Source organism: Centruroides sculpturatus, unplaced genomic scaffold (assembly GCF_000671375.1).
Source record: "Centruroides sculpturatus isolate CEXI.00-Female unplaced genomic scaffold, Cexi_2.0 scaffold1746, whole genome shotgun sequence".
NCBI classification, from domain to species: Eukaryota; Metazoa; Arthropoda; class Arachnida; order Scorpiones; family Buthidae; genus Centruroides; species Centruroides sculpturatus.
Genome location: NW_019386611.1, coordinates 50911 through 67369, shown reverse-complemented (window position 1 = coordinate 67369; position 16459 = coordinate 50911). Strand labels below are relative to the sequence as shown.

Genomic DNA, 16459 nt, shown 5'->3' with positions numbered 1-16459 from the left:
AATTCCATATAATATTTTTTTTCCATTTATATTGAATTGGCAGGTTTTGTTATAATTCCATGATAACGAAAGTTACTTTTCCTGTTAGAAGGATGTAACTTCAACTTATTCACGTGGCCAGATCGTGGCTTGGCATTCTGTTCTCAGGGTTGTACTTAATGTTTCGAAATCATGACTAGCGGGGTAAGATCGGCAACATAAAGCCACATTAGAAGCAAAGGATAAAAATCAAACAGATGATAAATGAACACATGTTTGCATTTGTTATTCATGTATATATGTCTTTGAACTTGCATTTTATGGTAATAATATTAAACGGGTGTTGGATTTGTATTTCTTTGTTTTAATAGTGAATTCCAACTTATACATTGTTAATAACATAAATTCATATACTTGCCTATCTTGCACCATTACTGTTGCCCCTATACCCGGGGCAACTTTAATAAAAATAATTAAAATAATTACAACTTTACAAAAAGAGAGAAGTTGCCGAAGTTGTCGCTATACCCGGGGCAACTTCGGCAATTTCTCTCTTCTTGTAAAGTTGTAATTATTGTAATTATTTTTATTTTCAAACTGATTTTAACCAGTTTTATAGTAAGAAAACATTTCAATAGACAATATGCAAAGTTTTTTATTCAGTTTACAGCAGTATTTATTACACAAAATTTAAGTAAAGCTTAACATGCCGATCTTGCCCCACTCTCCCCTAAACCATAGAAAATAATTGCCGAATTCTTATGTCTAACTGTTAACTTAGTAAAAATAATAGATTATTTATAAAAATCAGTTATACCGAACTTCTTAGAACGTTCTGCTACAAATCTAAGCTCCCTGAACATTGTGTTAAAAAGAGATTCTTAACTCTTCTATTCCGAATACCGGTATTTTGTAAAATCTTGCACTTACTCGTTTACCTTTATTGTTCGAATATAATTTTTAAAAAATTGTTCGTGAAATAACATGGTTTATCAGAGTTTTATATTTCATAAACTCATCAATATAGTTTAAAATTCTAACACCTTCATAAATTGTTATTAAACTTTTGGATTTTCGAAAGATTCGCTTTTATCTAGAGTTAGGTCTAAGTCAAACTTTTTGTGAAAAACAAACTTTTAAATAAAAATACTGATGTGAGGGTCGGACTGAATAATATAAACTTAAATAAATGTGCTCAATTTAAACTAAATTTATTTATTAAAATGAAACAAAGAAAAGATCCATTTTTCGAAATTTTACGAAAAAGGATATACACATTTCCTTCCCACGAAGCCGTTTCCTATCTCTCAGGAACCCGAAAAATGATTCATGAGGAACTTATCCTAAAAATCAACGATTGGCGCCGTCCGTTCCTCAAGAAAACGTGCGACGCTCCGATCCCAATTCGTAGAGGTATGACACCCATTATTGTAAACTTTCTCTCGGAGCAGTACACTCGCGATAACTCCTATGTAGCTAGATTATCTAAGTTATTTCCAATAAATTTTTGTTTTGTTGTTAATTGGTGTCTTTAATTCGAATAGCGCTCACGCTTTACCGACGACCCCTCTCACCTTCTGCACTCGACCTGACAAAAGAATCTCGATTTTCCGGGATAGAAAAACGTTATCCAAGCCATCCACTGACCAGTGGGCAGTTCTCACCAAACTGTTGCCTACCAAAAAGAGGTACGACTTCGTCCTACCTTAGGCTACCCACAAATTGGTTTTTCACGACTGGGGTTCAACTTTCTCGAGCTATCAGTAAGGCAGAAAAAGGCGATATTCGAGGGAAATGTCGATTCTAGTCGAGATAGGGACTTGTAGGTTAGGATAATAGTTAGAATAGTTATAAGAAGTAGATTTACGAGTAGGAGAGATAATGGAGGACAATCCACAACCTGCGGCCGCGGCAGGAAACCCTAATACTAATCCAAATCCAAATCTTACTCCAAGCCTAATTACCTTGGGAGGTCTGGGAAGAATAATTCTTTTATTGCCAGTATTCTCAGGAGAAGCGGGAGGTCTCCGAGTAACAGATTTTTTTGATTCGTTAGCCGATGTCACGAAAGTAGCGTTATGGTCCAAAGCGCAAATGTTGGTTGTAGCCAAGCTAAAACTTACCGGTATAGCTCGGGAGTTTGTACGAAAAGACCGTAGGATTAAGGAGGTAGATGATTTTGAGGAATTTAAACAAATAATGCTAATTCGATTCGACAAAGAATCTTTTTCATTTCGATTAAATAGATTTTATACGTGCGTACAAAGGAAAGATGAGGACGTACAGTACAAACGTACTGTACTGTTACGTTATTTTGCGCGCTGTCTTATTTCAATCACTCACGACTTATATTTGACTGACATTAAGATTTTTAGAGTAAATATTACTTTAAAACAGTATTATATTTAAATTAAAATTGATGATAAAAAAACTTTTATTTTGTTTTTTTTTATTAGGCCTAAAATTAAGTTTTTAGAAGCAGTAATTCCATTTTTGGCTAGCCATTCGCTGCCTAATTTTCTAGAATTATTTAAAGTTTAATTAAATTATTTTTTAACATTTTTATAAGTTTTGTGTCCTTTGTAAAATTCTATACATAAAATCTCTTTAGACAATAGGCTATATATATAAAATATAGTTCAAATTTATTTTGTATGAAGGATTATCTTCATATAAAAACCCTGTATAAAATTTAAAAAAAATCGTAAATATTTAATATAAATATAAATGAGTATTCTGAGTAATTGTAGACACTTGTGAATAGTATTGAGTGAATAAAGCAAGAATAAAAGAAGAATGTTGCACTTTCTTTTCTAAAAAAAAGCGTCAAAGAAATGGAGAAGAAAGTCTAATTAAATTCAGTTTTATGTATTAAACAATAATATATCCTGACAATAATTTTATGAGACAATATAGTTATTTAAAAAAGTGACTGATACACACGATGTTTTTCGCATTAAGTATTAACACAAATTTCACGTTCTACCGGAAGTTGAAGAAGGTCCAATTAAGTGATTTGCCTCAGGCGTTGTTTACTTTTAGACACTGTCAATAGCATTGTAATTGTAACTGAATAGAAAACATGAAAAGTTATATTACTTTTTAGTCAAGTGACTGACCATATATAGCCTACAGAAATCCGAATTTTCAAGTTTCGTTAGTAATTTCTCCGTACTTTTAACGCTTATACTAATACTCAGTAAGTCGTTCGAAAGATACTTTTCTTATTTTGTAGCGTACAAAATTTCAGATTTTTCTATAAACAGGTTCCAAATTATAAACAATCGAATAGGAGGAAAAAAGTTAGCAAAACAGGTGGTTTCTGGTTAACAGGTGAAAAGTTTACTTATAGATCTCTTATAGTTTTATCGCTTAATTTTGAAAAGAAAATTTCGTTTTAATCAATCATACCAGTAATACCTACAAATTTTTTATTTGTGTTTATGTTTTTTTGTATTTCGCTTCCAAGCGCAAGCTTATCTTCACTAAAGAGAAACTGCGAAGAGAAAAAAAATTTGAAGATTCTTTAAATTATCGTGATTTTTTACTTGGCGGAATGGTTTCCATTTCACAAGGTTTTTCGGATTAACAATAAAACAATTGTGTGAGAAATCATAATAAAACAGAAAAACAAAAAATTTCATGCAAAATTGTTGCCAAAACGTCTGAATGGTTTCAAGGACATCTTTCCATCTCTACACCTCTAAAGCTCTAATAACAGTCCACCAAATGACATTTTTACCAGGTTTAATCAATAAAAGCCCGCATCATCCCCCCTCGGGGGGAGTCTCTCACAAGTCGGACTATACTAAGGAGCGATATCGTCGAGCAGCTGTCTTTACTCTGTGCGGTCTACGGAACTAACAATCGCAATTTCTATAACATTGTGCATCATCGACACAAGAACTGATACGAACCTCCATGGGAATTAATAAGAGGTGTACTCTCTCGGCCCCTTAAACTTGTACTCTAAAGTTAGGAGAGTTAGAATTTATGTAGATTTTCGTAACTTTGAACGTTTTTTTTTGTTATTCAATAATTTTTTTTATTTTTCTTGTTAATGGTTTCCTTTGCTCGTTTATTGCCTACGCCTTACCGACGACCCCTCTCTGCTCCTCCACTCGCTTGACAAAAAGAATCCCGACCCTTCGAGATAGCAAATGCAAACAAGCCATCCACTGACAAGTGGGCAGTTTTCACCAAACTGTTGCCGACAAGGAGAGGTACGACCTTGTCATACCTCCGGCGTCTCACAATTATAACAGACAATAAGTTTATGATGTTGAGTCACCGAAATCTGGCAAAATGAATAAATATTTTATGATTCTGAACAATAAATGTAAACTAGAAAATTGTCATAAAATCATACGAAGTAAAGCACTATAATTATATATTAATTAAATAAAGGAAAAGCTGGATGTCTCCGTAGCTGAGGTGGCACCTTGGGACCCTATTTGTGGGACTCGTATACTTTTCTGAAAGTCGCGCGACGGAATTCGAATCGAGCAAAAACACCTAGATATCTTCAGAAGTTATCTGTCGGGATTAGCAAAAGTGCAAGATTTTCACATGTGTATATCGTTGGGAAGTTGGAAATGCGAACGTTGACAAACGAATCTTTGAAAACACCAACTTGTTTTTCTCGTCGCGACCTGCTGACCCGAGAGATCTTGTTTCAGCATCGGAACATTTTTGAAACTAAATACTGCTGGTCGTTTTAATTTTATATTAAAACTAACTTTAGGAAATACACAGTAGGGAAAGGTTTCCTAACTTTCTCTAGTGTCTATCTCCTTCCCTTTCTCGAAGGGGTTACAGTAGGGAAACGGCGTATAAATCTGTGTATTACTGAGGCTATAGTAATGATACGAATGGATACGTATAAAAATACTGTATTTAATGATTATTACAAAAAATTTTACTTTTTATTATGAGCCGAGTCGTTAACTCATTTATTTCCCAGATGTTTAAATAATTAAATTTTAATATTGTCCATTCTACATAATAAAAGTTATTGCTTGTAAAGCAATAAATCGATAATACATGTAAAACTATTTTAACGTGGAACTATCCTATTCGTCAATTTTACCAATTAGATTTAAGTGTTTTGCTGCGTTTTGTGTATATATACTTTAAGAAAAATGTTCACAATATTAGAATTCGACAGTTTGTCTGCTGTATAGAATCAGTAAGTATATAATTTCTTACAAACGATTTATCTTTTAAACTTTCTCATAAAAATTCTTGATTACCTCTTTGATAATAACTTTATTAAAGATTTTAATAAGAATTGTTATCCGCAATGGCAATATAAAGGCCACTACTAATCACAGTCACAATGGAAGCAAACAATTGAGTCGATAGCTCTGACAGGACACACTATTATCCTTCTGTTGCTAACTACTACTTTTTCATTGTAATTGTTGTCAGCCAGCTTATCCCTTCTTTGGTAATCTCGACAACAATTTTAGATACAAGAACATCGAGAACGAAAAACAAAAGTCTTATTTAAAACTAAACCGTGATCAAAAATCGCAGCCAGACATTGTAGTAATGTTGCACTAAGTAATTTCTCGCTTTATCTTATGTTCTGCTGAAATAATAACGAATTATTTCGGTCTGAATGTTTTTATTTAGCTATAAGAATCGATACTTGTATTTTATTGAAGGTATTTCTTAGTATTCTTTTTATTTTCTGAGCACGTAATAAACTAAAATCTTTCTACGTTACAGGGGCGTGCCGTGACATTTGATGATAGGGAAGCTGTGTTTCTGTAAGAAGCCGACATCCAGGGGCAATCAGTCAATCGCGCGTCAGTGACGGTCTAGGGTCCATTCGTATCTTTTATTCGATAACCCAGTAAAAACCGTAGACTTCTCTAAACGCATTTTTAATATCACAATTACATTCTGAATCGCTAGCCACGATATAAGGGCTACAATTAAAAATAATAAAAACTTACTCGGTGAAATAAAATATGTGGTGGATGTGCTGGTACTGTACTGTACATACAAAATATTCTTCAATTATTCTTCTTTGTAAAGAAAAGTACATAAAAATATAAAATATTCTTTACTTTTTAAATCTTAAAACAATGCAGTTAGTCAAATAGCTCCCTACTAGTGGCTAATAGATGGAATCCAAGACGGTTGCAGAGCGCGCATACACGCGGACTGCCAAATCCCCAGGGTGCTAACACCGGTCAATTTCAAATACAGTACCTCTTTTGTCGCATCACTAGTATATCTCAAAGGATGTGACAGGGCTGTTGCAGATTTTAAACGTTTCTCACCATAGCTGTAAAAATTTATATATGTTAAACTTAATAGATATTTGTTTTGGAAAAACTGGAAAAATTTCTGTCTTTATTACATCTAATACAGCATTTCTAAGAAATCAGTCCCCACTGTACTCGGCTAGAGATTGGTTCGATTAGGCTTTTGTTTAAGTGATATTTCGGCTCTTTCGTCAGGGTTTTGTTTACGTCCCCAATCCCCCAATCGCTTAATTATTTAACTACTACTTAAGTAGAAATAAGTCGAAACCAGTTACTTTGTACTCGAATATTTGTAGTCTCCGGAAAAAAGTGGAAAGACAAATTTTTATGACAATGGATATATAAATCGTAAATTTAAGAAAAATAAATTCTAGAGCTTTTTCTGTACCTCGTGCATCTCTCTCATTCATTAAATTTAGTTGTAAACGACGCCGTCGAAGTTACGATTAATTTTTTAACATTGTACAAGAATTGTACACGTTTTTTTCTACATCCCCTTAGAGATGGGACATACGAAATCGTAATATCACTGGTTTAACATTTAAATCCGTGAGTAATATAAAATCAGAGAGCAGAATAAATATATCAAATATTTTAATGGATTTTTTAAACTTTCGTCAACTATACAGAAAACTACACATAAAAACATACAGGTAAATTCTTATCGGTTGGGTTAAGTTATAAATTGAAATATCTAGTGGGCGGGCGGCTAACAGCCCAGAACCGGTCCCGGATAGAATTGGAAGCGTTATATGTGTGTAGCTTCCACCCAAGGTCGTAGGCTTCCACCGGCTAAACCGGGTGAGGTTGGTGCTCTGTAAAGCGCGTGCGCAAATCTGGCTTTTTGGAATCTGACAATACATAGATTCCACTCCGCCACTAATATTCGAATATACAATAGCAATTTTTTTCAGGAGGATTAGGAGCGTCGATCCGGCGCGGGCCGACTTAATGAGGACTAATCGAAAGGACAACAAAAGTTTCTAAATTTGAAGTGGAGCGACAGGCAGAAAGCAATTACCGAGAATTATTGGTGTCTCGCGGGAGGTTTATCAATTATTCGGTCGCGGCTTCTCCTAATCGAATGAACGGCTTATCCGTTGCCGTCATTAACGTCGGCCGTCCGTCCATATATCCACCCGGACGCTGGCATCTCCGATAATCGTCCAGGAACGTCTCCTCTAACGTACGTATCGGCACCTCCTCCCGCTAAATCTCTGACGCCATTTTCCTTACCCGGAAGAAAAACGAATCGTTCCCGGACAAGAATCTTAGTTGCCCAGCGAGTTTTGCCACGATTATTAATTGAGGGTGGTCGGATTTGTAAAGGTGTGCTTTTTCAGGATCGAAGATGGCGGGCAAATTAGTGACCGGCGCCTTGATACTGATGGTGTGCTTGTTGGTGACCAACCAGGCCGGGAAACCTCTTTTCAACGGCAGCATATTCGGCAAGAGAAGCCGCAGCGGTAAGTCCTTTTTTATTGGCGTCCGCTCTTTTGCCCGGACGGAAATTAATGACCATTTTTTGCCCTTTAAGCAGACTCCGACAGGGAAGTCGACGTCCGCTACGCCCTCTGCAGTTACGTCACGTCACCGTGCTACCGATGGTTGACCCGTCCGGACCGGCAAATAATTCGAGAGGGGCAGATGAGACACCCGGGAAAATTACCAAAAATATGACCACAAATATTTTAAAAAGCATTGTTTTTTTGCGATATTCTATCTTACGAACTATTATAAATTAAACAAAAAACGGATATTTATAAAATCAATACATTACATAAGTAAATATTTAATAAATAAGTAACAAATATAATTTAAATAATTATTATATTAAACTATTTCCTTCTTATTGCTATAGTATTATTTCAAGTTGTCGAGTTTTAATTTACTTGGATATTAGAACGAATTGTAAAAATTATTATTGCAAATTAATTTAATAATTAAAACGTATATATTAAACTTTGCCTTATTGTTACGAGATGTTTTATGAAAACTAAAAACACGAAAATAATTTATAACCTGAAAAATTAATTTAAAAATTTAACACAACAAATTATTTGTAATCTTAATTTAATCGACTTGTAAAATTAACTTTGTGATCAAGATTTCTCTTAAAAAATTAATTTACCTAAAATTTCATTGGAATTTTGTTTCTCCTTACCAAATTCTTGATTAGGAATTTATTGACGACTTCAATATCAACTTTCTTGGTGTTACAGTCAACAAAACTTATCACTCCACTTACTTGCAGAAATGTGTCATGTTTTAGATAAAGTGAACGAAAAACCTGGAAAAGCTTAAATAAAATAAACTTATTTAATGATGTACAGTAGAGAATTGATTATCCGACCCCGATTAACCGACACCTCGGTTAACCGACCGTCCTAGTCGGCATATTTCAAATGCCCGCTAGTGATGTGGCGCTACAATATTTGGCTATGTCTTGGCTATTTTAATATTATTTGTACGTGTTTTAGCTGGCAACACTTATTCGACCATGAAAGGAAGCTAGTATTTAAACGAGGCTTAATTTTCTGATTTTTAACGACACAATAGCGACGATTATTATTTTAAAAAATTTTTGTTAAGCTTAACATCGATGAAAATTCAATGCGAAGTAGGTTAATAGCGATATACTAATATACTAATTACATGGGATATAATAATATACTACACTGATAATAGATTTTTTTCATACTTTTCGGTTATCCGACTTTTCAATTATCCGACCAACCCCAGTCCCCAATTGAGTCGGATAATCGAGGCTCTACTGTATTAATGTAAAAATAATTTTTATTCCGTGTTATATTCTTTCATACAATTGTCATGTATTCTCGGATCTATGAAGTAATTTAGATAGAACGTAATTATAATGGAAAGAAAAATTTGTTCATAAAGTGAATTAGAAAAAAAATCTGGCACCTTCTCGATTAGAAAAAATAATTAATTGTTATAAAAACATTTGATAATTAATTTCATTAACATTTGTGATTACTATGGCTTAAGAAATTTCGTTTGAATGTTTTATTATTTCCAATTGTCACGCCTTAATTTACTGGACGACGTTTTATTTTAAAAAATCATTAGAAATTACTACAACTTAATTTTATAATAAATTTAATAATTAAACGGAATATGTTAAACTTATTGCCTGAATAGAATTAATTTAATTAGAATTTGTGATCCACGTGGCCCAAACCACTACTACTGTTAATAACATTTTCCATAATTTGGCTTGTAAAGCAGCCATTTTTGTTGTATTCCGAAAGCCATGCAAGAACGCAATTATTTAGATTAGGGAATCACAGTCTGTGAAAGTACTTTTTGAGTTTGTTGCCGGAATTCAAAGTTTAACCAGTCATTTCGTGGTAATTTGTAGACAAATATTTTATTTTCAAATAACACAGGAAAGATTAAGAAATTTATCAAGTTATAAATAATCTTCATAAATCTCTTTCCATAGTGAAATATAGATTATTTATGAAACCTGTTACTTAAATTAAAAAAAGTAATGTTGTATGCATAAAAATGCAATAATATAAACTGGATATAAATTTCAATTTCGAAACGAACATTTTATACTTAGAATTACCCTTAACTTTTCTCGGGAATAATTTCCACGTGCAGAAAATGATACACAACATTTCAAAATTCGAATTATTTTTTAAAGGTTTAGAATCTGGTTCTAGAATAGTTGCTTTGTGTGCTTCGTTCACGTGATTCGTTAAAATGCTTTTTACAGAAGCAAAATGATAATTAAACATTATTTGAAATGAGTTTATTTTTTGTTAAATAAAATAAAACAGACAGTATATTATGTAGAAATTGTTTTTCCAGGTAAACTTATTTCCTTACACCAAATGGCGTCGTACTTAAAACTTTATACCGCCATCTTGCCTGTACTGTAGTATTTTCTGAAAATTAAGCTACTTTAATCGATAATGAATACGTAATTTAATTTTATATTTCAATGTTAGAAATTTAATTAAAGTTAAATAAAGAAACGGCTGCTTATTTAACCCAATGATTTGTTGTTTAAACAATTAATACAATAGCCTTTTCAATTTTCATAAAAATTTTGAAATATAAATTTAATTAAAATTTTACTATACATTTTGAATATTTTTCGGTTAATTAAAAGTAAACATTAAAGTTCTCTCTGTAACAACAAGTACGTGTGTTGTTATGGAGAAAATCAATTTGTAATAATGTTGATTAAATCACACTACATTGAAATACACTTCACTTATTCGATGTTTCTTATGCTGCACGTAAGTATTTTTAAAGTATTATACTTAAAATTTAAAATAATAACTTATAATAGTTATACGTTTATATATATGTACAGTAGATCCCCCTATAAGACGGTAGATACGTTCCGTTCTTTATGAATCAATTTTGTAAAAATCATAGTTTACGGACTACGGCTGTTTGAAAGGTTTTCTTTCATAAAATTAATCGATTCTAGACTAATTCGACTCAACATTTCCAAAATACGTATATTTTTTTGAAAATAATCCGTATAAACTACGTTATAAACAAAAAATTGTAGGATTGCTTACCGAGTGTGTACCGTTCGACTACGCCCGTTGCTAAAGCTTGGTTTCGTCGCGGAACAGCGCATCAAACCGCGGCCGCGATTTCTGATATTATTTTTCTGCGAAAACTTCGTTGACCTTTGGAGACATCCTTAATATAAATAATTTTTATGGCCGTTAAATAAGAAATGTTTCTTTCACAAGAAATGTATAAAATTACAGTACTGGACAGACGATAGGTCGCCTAACTCGCCGTAGCGTGACGCTAGACGGCGAAAAATATATATTTAATTATAATAAAGTTACAATAAATTAAGTTAATATATAATTATATATACAGTACCTAATTTATATATAATTAATATATAATTATATGTACAGTACCTAATTTATATATAATTATATGAACAGACGATACTAAACTCAATTTATCCGCCTAAACGTCCGTAGCGTGGCGCTACGGACGGCGGGAAAGTAGTTCGGCTGCCCGATGACGTTTTACGTATTATAGGAGTTATTTTTACCGTTGTTTACGGATACTGCCACAATTTTTATAGGAATCATAACTATAGGAAACGGGGGATCTACTGTATACAGAAACATAACTACAGTAGACCCCCCTGTATAACACTAGATAATTCCGTGTTATATGAATTCCATGTTGTACGAGTCACATAGATTTTACAAATACGTGTGCCGGGCTGTGAACGGCTCACGTATTCCTAAAATCTAAGTGACTTGTACAACATGGAATTCATATAACACGGAATTATAAACAATGTTATAGGGGTCTACTGTATTATACAAGGCATACTGCGGAAACTATCGAACCAGTTAGAAAAAAGATCGTGTTAAAAATCTCGAGTTATGGAGTTCTTTCTAAAAATAAAAGTTTTGTTCACTTGTTTATGAGTGCACCCATAATAAACTACCTATAAGATATCTCCGTGGGTCTTATTACACATAAACGTAGTGTCAATGTAAACTTGGTGTTGTGCAGAAACTAAAAAATGCTTAAACGAATAGTTAAAAAAGGTACTGAGAAATTTCACAGCAAAGGCTAAATTTCTTTTTCGTACAATAGGACTAAACTCTTTTATTCAATAAATTTATCAAAAGTCCACTTACAGTAGAGCCTCGATTATCCGACCAAATTGGTGACTGGGGTTGGTCGGATAATTGAAAAGTCGGATAACCCGAAAAATATGAAAAAATCCATTATAAGTGTAGTATATTATTATATCCCATGTAATTTGTATATTAGTATATCGCTATTAACCTACTTCGCGTTGAATTTTTATCGATATTAAGGCTAACAAAAATTTTTTAAAGTAATAATCGTTGCTATTGTATCGTTAAAAATTAGAAAATTAAGCCTCGTTTAAATACTGGCTCCCTTTCATGGATGGTCGAATGAGTGTTGCCAGCTAAAACACGTAAAAATAATATTAAAGTAGCCAAGACATAGCCAAATATTGTAGCGCCACATCACTAGCGGACATTTGAAATTTGCCGAGAAGGACGGTCGGTTAACCGAGGTGTCGGTTAATCGGAAGTCGGATAATCGAGGCTTTACTGTATTTGTTACCTCAGTTAGTTTAAGAAATTCACAACCCAATCAAATAAAGCTGAAAGAATGTTCGAAACTAACCAAGTTCGAGTGCAAGTTATAATATCTGGGTGACACATGGTATGTTGGAAGCCATCACTCCTCTTTACCGTAGTGACATGATGTTTATATTTTGTCAAACGTGGTTTCCACACTAAGTTCTTGATTTGTTTATTCGATAAATATTTTATTCTATGTATTTTGTATAAAATATATTAATTATTTTAATTATTAGAGGAGAAGGTGGTATTATGGAACCCCATTTTCATTATAGTGAATTGTAAACAAGGTATCATAACTACACCCACATTTTTGTGCGAAAAGTACTAGTAACTATTAATTAAAGTAGATTTTCCTAATTGGATTGTTCGCTAGTGTAACTATAATTATGGTTTTTGAAGGGTTCTGTACGAAAAGTCAGAAAGTAGACTTACAGAAAATCGGGTGGTAATACGGAACCTTACTGTATATTTTCAAAACAATGCTTTAATGTAGCCAAAAACAAATAGGAAAGTACAAAGAATGTTAAATACAGTAATTACAAAATTATTTACTCCAATGTATTTTATCGCAAAAATGATTTAATAATCAATTCAATATATATTATAAAGGTAAGTGTACAATGTGCGTGCCGCTAAAACTCAAAAACGAGTCCCGGTACGATCAAGGGAGTTATATGATGTGGTAGCCCTCTATCCCTCATCCATGAAGAAGGTTCATGTTTTTACCCGAAGGGCATGCTGTTGAAGATATAAGGGCTGGAAGTTCCGCCTTCTAGAAATTTCTAGAACAGTTCAGAACATTCGAGAGTATTCCAGAGCATTTTACAACATTCCAGAATGTTCCGGGATGTTCTGGAACGTTAGGGAACATTCCGGAACATCCCAGATCACTGTGAAGCATTCTAGAACACTCTCGAATGTTGTGGAATGTTCTGGAACATTGTGGACTTTTCGAAGCCTTTTTTGTATGGGTGAGACTACGCATTGATGGGGGTATATAAAGCAAGATCCGTCGTGCGTTCGAACGTCAGTTTCAACTAATATATATATATATAATCGAGACGGGTTGATGATAATAATAATAAGCGCAGAGCCAAAACGGTTAGGAATTCAAAGTGGGATTTTGGTACACAGTTAGTTAATGTCACGAGAACGTACACTAAGAAGGGATTTTTTGAAATTCCTCCCGGGGGGGAGAGATAGGATTAACGCTTCAACAATGGAAGTGATAAGAGAAAGCAACGTGCAAGATTTACAGGCGCAGATGCGGTTTTTTTGCGTTACAGTCGCCTATTTTAAGTTTGAAATGGAGGGGTTTCATAATACCACCTTCTCTTCTATTATCAAAATTAAAGATATTTATATATTTAATAATTTATTTTATATAAATTAATATTCTGTAAGTCTCTGATAATACTGTACCAAATCCCGTTCGTGCTAAACCATTTCAGAAATTCAAATTGGCTTGTTTGATCTTCCGTATTAATGCCCATGATTGATGATCAGAAATAAAATATTTTATATACATGTTCGTTACATAAGCACCTAGAGAAGGAGGACGAAAGTCACGTTATTTCATTAATTAATATTCCTATAAATGGTGTTAGATCAGTGTTTCCCAAAACTGTTCCTTCAGACCCTTGAAAGTTCTCGGAACTGTTGATAGGGACAATAGGAAATCGAAATTAATTTGGGGTCCATATTCAACGTTAGGATGTCCGCGAAAAGTTAGTAGGCCTAACATATAAATACATAAAATACAAGAAAGACAAGCATTGTGGTTATATTTTTTCTATGACAAGAGGGCCGTGGGCATAACAAGTTTGGAAACATTTGTGTTAGATCGGTGGCTGGCACGACTTTATTTTTAAAGAAAAAGTATAATGTGCAGTGGCAAGTTACTACTAATTTAAGGTGAAAAGCATATACTTTAAATGAAATTTAATTAAAAATTTCAGCCGGACATTCTGATGATGTCAGAATAAATAATTGCTGTTTTATATGTAGGGGAGACCGGGGAAACTTAGGCATGCGGGGCAAGTTTGTCAAGCGCTTTTTTTTAAAAAACAAATTAAAAGGAGACTTTGGTTATAGGTTAGGCAGTTGAGTTTATTGGTGGCTTGTTGAGTGTAGTGTTTGTATTGTTCTCCAACAACCGTAGTTGAATTATCAAGCAAATTTTTATTTTCGTTCAATTCCATATAATATTTTGCTTCCATTTATAATGAATTGGTAGCTTTTGTTATAATTCCATGATAACGAAAGTTGCTTTTCCTGTTAGAAGGATGTAACTTCAACTTATTCACGTGGCCAGATCATGGCTTGACATTCTGTTCTCAGAGTTGTACTTAATGTTTCGAAATCATGACTAGCGGGGCAAGATCGGCAACATAAAGCCACATTAGAAGCAAAGGATAAAAATCAAACAGATGATAAATGAAAACATGTTTGCATTTGTTATTCATGTATATATGTCTTTGAACTTGCATTTCGTTGTAATAATATTAAATGGGTGTTGGATTTGTATTTCTTTGTTTTAATAGTGAATTCCAACTTATACATTGTTAATAACATAATTTTATATACGTGCCTATCTTGCCCCATTACTGTTGCCCCTATACCAGGGGCAACTTTAATAAAAATAATTAAAATAATTACAACTTTACTGCCTATCTTGCCCCATTACTGTTGCCCCTATACCCTGGGCAACTTCGGCAATTTCTCTCTTCTTGTAAAGTTGTAATTATTTTAATTATTTTTATTTCCAAACTGATTTTAACCACTTCTATAGTAAGGTAACATTCTAATAGACAACATGCTAAGCTTTTTTTTTTTTTCAGTTTACAGCAGTATTTATTACACAAAATTTAAGTAAAGCTTAACATGCCGGTCTTGTCCCGGTCTCCCCTAATTAAAAATTACAAGTAGATCACAGCACGAATGATTCATTCCACTGTTATGTATCTGTTAATGTGAAAGACCGAAATNCTTGTAAAGTTGTAATTATTTTAATTATTTTTATTTCCAAACTGATTTTAACCACTTCTATAGTAAGGTAACATTCTAATAGACAACATGCTAAGCTTTTTTTTTCAGTTTACAGCAGTATTTATTACACAAAATTTAAGTAAAGCTTAACATGCCGGTCTTGTCCCGGTCTCCCCTATTTATTTCTCTCTGAACGTTTTTTTTTATGAATTATTTTTCGTTTAACTTATAGAATAACATAATGAAAACAGTGTAATGCATTATTATTTATTTGATATCTGAGAAAAATGATTTGATTGTTTATAATTTTGATTTATTTTGATACAGACGAATATTCGACATGATTCTTCAATTGGAACTCAGTTTTGTACTGATTACCTTTACTGATTTTCCTCACTTACAACGTTAATGTTGATAGTAAGTATTTTTCTAATTCCAATTCTTTTTCGTTTATGACTAGCTTAGGTACACAGCATTACCCGGGTTTATAAAATATAAATTTAGAACACATCGAGTACTTAGATGTAACAATTTAAATTTAATTGAGAGGTTGCAGCCGACGTTTTCAACGTGAAAACGTGTACGTCAGACGTTCAGCGCCGCCTTCCTGTTGGCCTAGAAGTTTGACAATGGCGTCTGGAACGTTGAGCATCATTCTACTGACGTTCCAAACGCCATTGGTAAACTTCTAGGCCCACAGGAAAGCGGCGCTGAACGTCCGACGTACACGTTTTGACGTTGAAAACTTCGGCAGCAACCTCTCTAATAGCAAAAACAGATATTAATTTATATGAAGAAATAAAATTAATGTTACAGGGCAGTGTATAGCTTAGTGTCGATCAGTTTATAAATAATAGATTTGTGTAAAAACATATAGGGGAGATCGGGGCAACTTCGGCATGCGGGGCAAGTTTGTCAAGCGCTTTTTTTAAAAAACAAATTAAAAGGAGACTTTGGTTATAGGTTAGGCAGTTGAGTTTTATTGGTGGCTTGTTGAGTGTAGTGTTTTTATTGTTCTCCAACAAGCGTAGTTGAATTATCAAGCAAATTTTCATTTTCGTT

The 16459-nt window shown here is 33.3% G+C and overlaps 1 protein-coding gene across 1 annotated transcript in view; it reads left to right on the top strand.

Moving 5' to 3' along the window:
* Window positions 1-16459, top strand: part of LOC111615414 — a 40119-nt gene that overhangs the window by 12564 nt on the left and 11096 nt on the right. Inside the window, exons 8-9 of the mRNA XM_023356829.1 lie at window positions 7601-7723; window positions 7798-7882. Of these exons, the coding sequence (XP_023212597.1) occupies window positions 7601-7723; window positions 7798-7882 (208 nt within the window). The remainder of the gene's footprint in view (window positions 1-7600; window positions 7724-7797; window positions 7883-16459) is intronic.